This window comes from Solanum pennellii, chromosome 12 (genome assembly GCF_001406875.1).
Source record: "Solanum pennellii chromosome 12, SPENNV200".
In the NCBI taxonomy this organism is placed as follows: domain Eukaryota; kingdom Viridiplantae; phylum Streptophyta; class Magnoliopsida; order Solanales; family Solanaceae; genus Solanum; species Solanum pennellii.
Genome location: NC_028648.1, coordinates 60,445,191 through 60,447,148, shown reverse-complemented (window position 1 = coordinate 60,447,148; position 1,958 = coordinate 60,445,191). Strand labels below are relative to the sequence as shown.

General features: G+C 27.9%; 1 protein-coding gene across 1 annotated transcript; it reads right to left on the bottom strand.

The window, feature by feature from the left end:
- Window positions 1–480: 480 nt before the first annotated feature.
- Window positions 481–1,723, bottom strand: LOC107006836 (protein BIG GRAIN 1-like A). The gene is made up of 2 exons (XM_015205353.2): window positions 1,447–1,723; window positions 481–1,000 (listed from the first exon to the last, which is right to left on the bottom strand). The coding sequence occupies exons 1-2, from the start codon at window positions 1,670–1,672 to the stop codon at window positions 582–584; spliced, it is 645 nt and encodes a 214-aa protein (XP_015060839.1). The 5' UTR covers window positions 1,673–1,723; the 3' UTR covers window positions 481–581.
- Window positions 1,724–1,958: the final 235 nt, after the last annotated feature.

Here is a 1,958-nt window from a genome sequence, read left to right as displayed (position 1 = left end):
TATATATATATAAATAATTGGGAGAATAATAGGTTTAGGAGAAATATTATTCTCCCAATTATTTTAACATATTCAATTTGAGAAATACTTAATTCCTTAGTATATGTTAGGATCATAAGGAATTTTCGTTGGAGGTATATCAAAATAATCCCTTCTTAAAAAATATAATGAGACTGATATAAAGAGAAACCATTAACATTTCTTTTAATTTTAATTCCTAAGATCACATGTATAGGGACTCCAGTATAGCGATAAGAAAAAGTGACTTCATAAATTATTGGTAGATTGTGAATTCGCTCCTATTTCAATGTTGAGGGAGTTATTGAGCATCGTACCTTAAATGAAATTGACTCACCTTATTGTGCATACTCAAAATTTGAGGACATCAATATAAGCTAAAGTCGAGTTATAAGACATATTTATGAATCCATGTCTTTTTTTACTTTGCTTTCTCATTCATCAATAAAAGAATGCCAACAATAATAATAATAATATAATTTTCTCTATTTATTTAGTGTTACACACCAGCAAATTAACTACCATTTGCAAGAAAGGCTAGATTAATACCAATATTTATTGTTTCATAAAGGCAATCCCATTAATCCAATGGAAGAAAATATATCAATCTCAAACAAATCAGAACTTGCACAACTTGCACCTTCATCATAATCATCATCTTCATCTTCAATAATAATATTCTTGTGGAATTTTAGATGATCTTCATGAACATAATTTTTATTAATCCCTTTTATAGCCTCCACATTTTGTTGTTCCATATTCAACTTCTTGTGTCCACATGAAGAACAAGTTGATTTCAATTTTTTATCCTCATCATTTGAGGAAATCTTTGTTTTTTTCCCATTTGTAAAAAGTGAACTCAAGAAACTTGATAGTCTACCTCCAGGAGAAATGGGCTGCTTTATTTTCTTCAAAGCTCTTGACTTTGTCTTCTTGAAACCATCTTCATCATGTTTAGATTTTTCCTTTGATAGAGATGAATCTATTGAAAATTTAAATAGGGTATGAACAAAGTTTAAGTAAGAGTTAGAGAAAAACTAATACTTCATATTGTCATAAATAAATAATAAATAGGATAGCAAAAGAAAATTCATAGACGAGACCAACTGGGACCTATGTTTCTAAAGTGAACATATTATGTCCTTATTTTTTACTAACAAATTGTGATTACAAAAAATAGTAGTCTAGCAAAATATTAATAAATAGGTCAAACTTTTTGAATTATTGGATCGTCGTAATAATATCTTAATAAAAAATTCCTTAAGGATGAATCAATATATGATGGGACACACCTCTCTTGGAAATTCAAATTTTCTACTAGTGAAATTGTAAAGTGAATTACTTGCTACAGTATGGAATAAATTAAAGGTGATCTTATAGTATAAAAAAAATGAATGTTAAAATATATATATGGACATATATACTCACCATAAAAGTTGAGGTCTTTGGGATATTGGTGCTTGTGATCAAACTTTTCTTGATTAGTTGAAATGCAAGTTCTAATTGGTTTAGGCCTATAATTAAGACCATAGCAAAAAGAGTCATCATTTGAATTAAAGTTTCCTATTTTCTTCTCTTGGCCAGAATGGTCAATGGAGTGGAAAATAGGCCTATTACAATAGGGTTTAACAAAAAGAGGCAATGAACATAACATAATGAGAAATTGATTTGGATACACAATTGTGACACCTTATTAGAAGAGGAAGAGAAGAAAACAATTGTGAGTGAGATTATTCTTATTGGACTTTGGGCTTTATATATTACCTCTCAAGTTCCTATTCTAGGGGTAAATGAGGAACAATAGAAAATGAGTTCAAAAGTTTTTTTGTTCTTTTTTTATTTTTTACCTTAAAAGTTTCTGATATTTCAAAATTCATTATTTAATTAATATATATATATGATATTATATATCTATATCTATATTTGTATCTATAGTACTT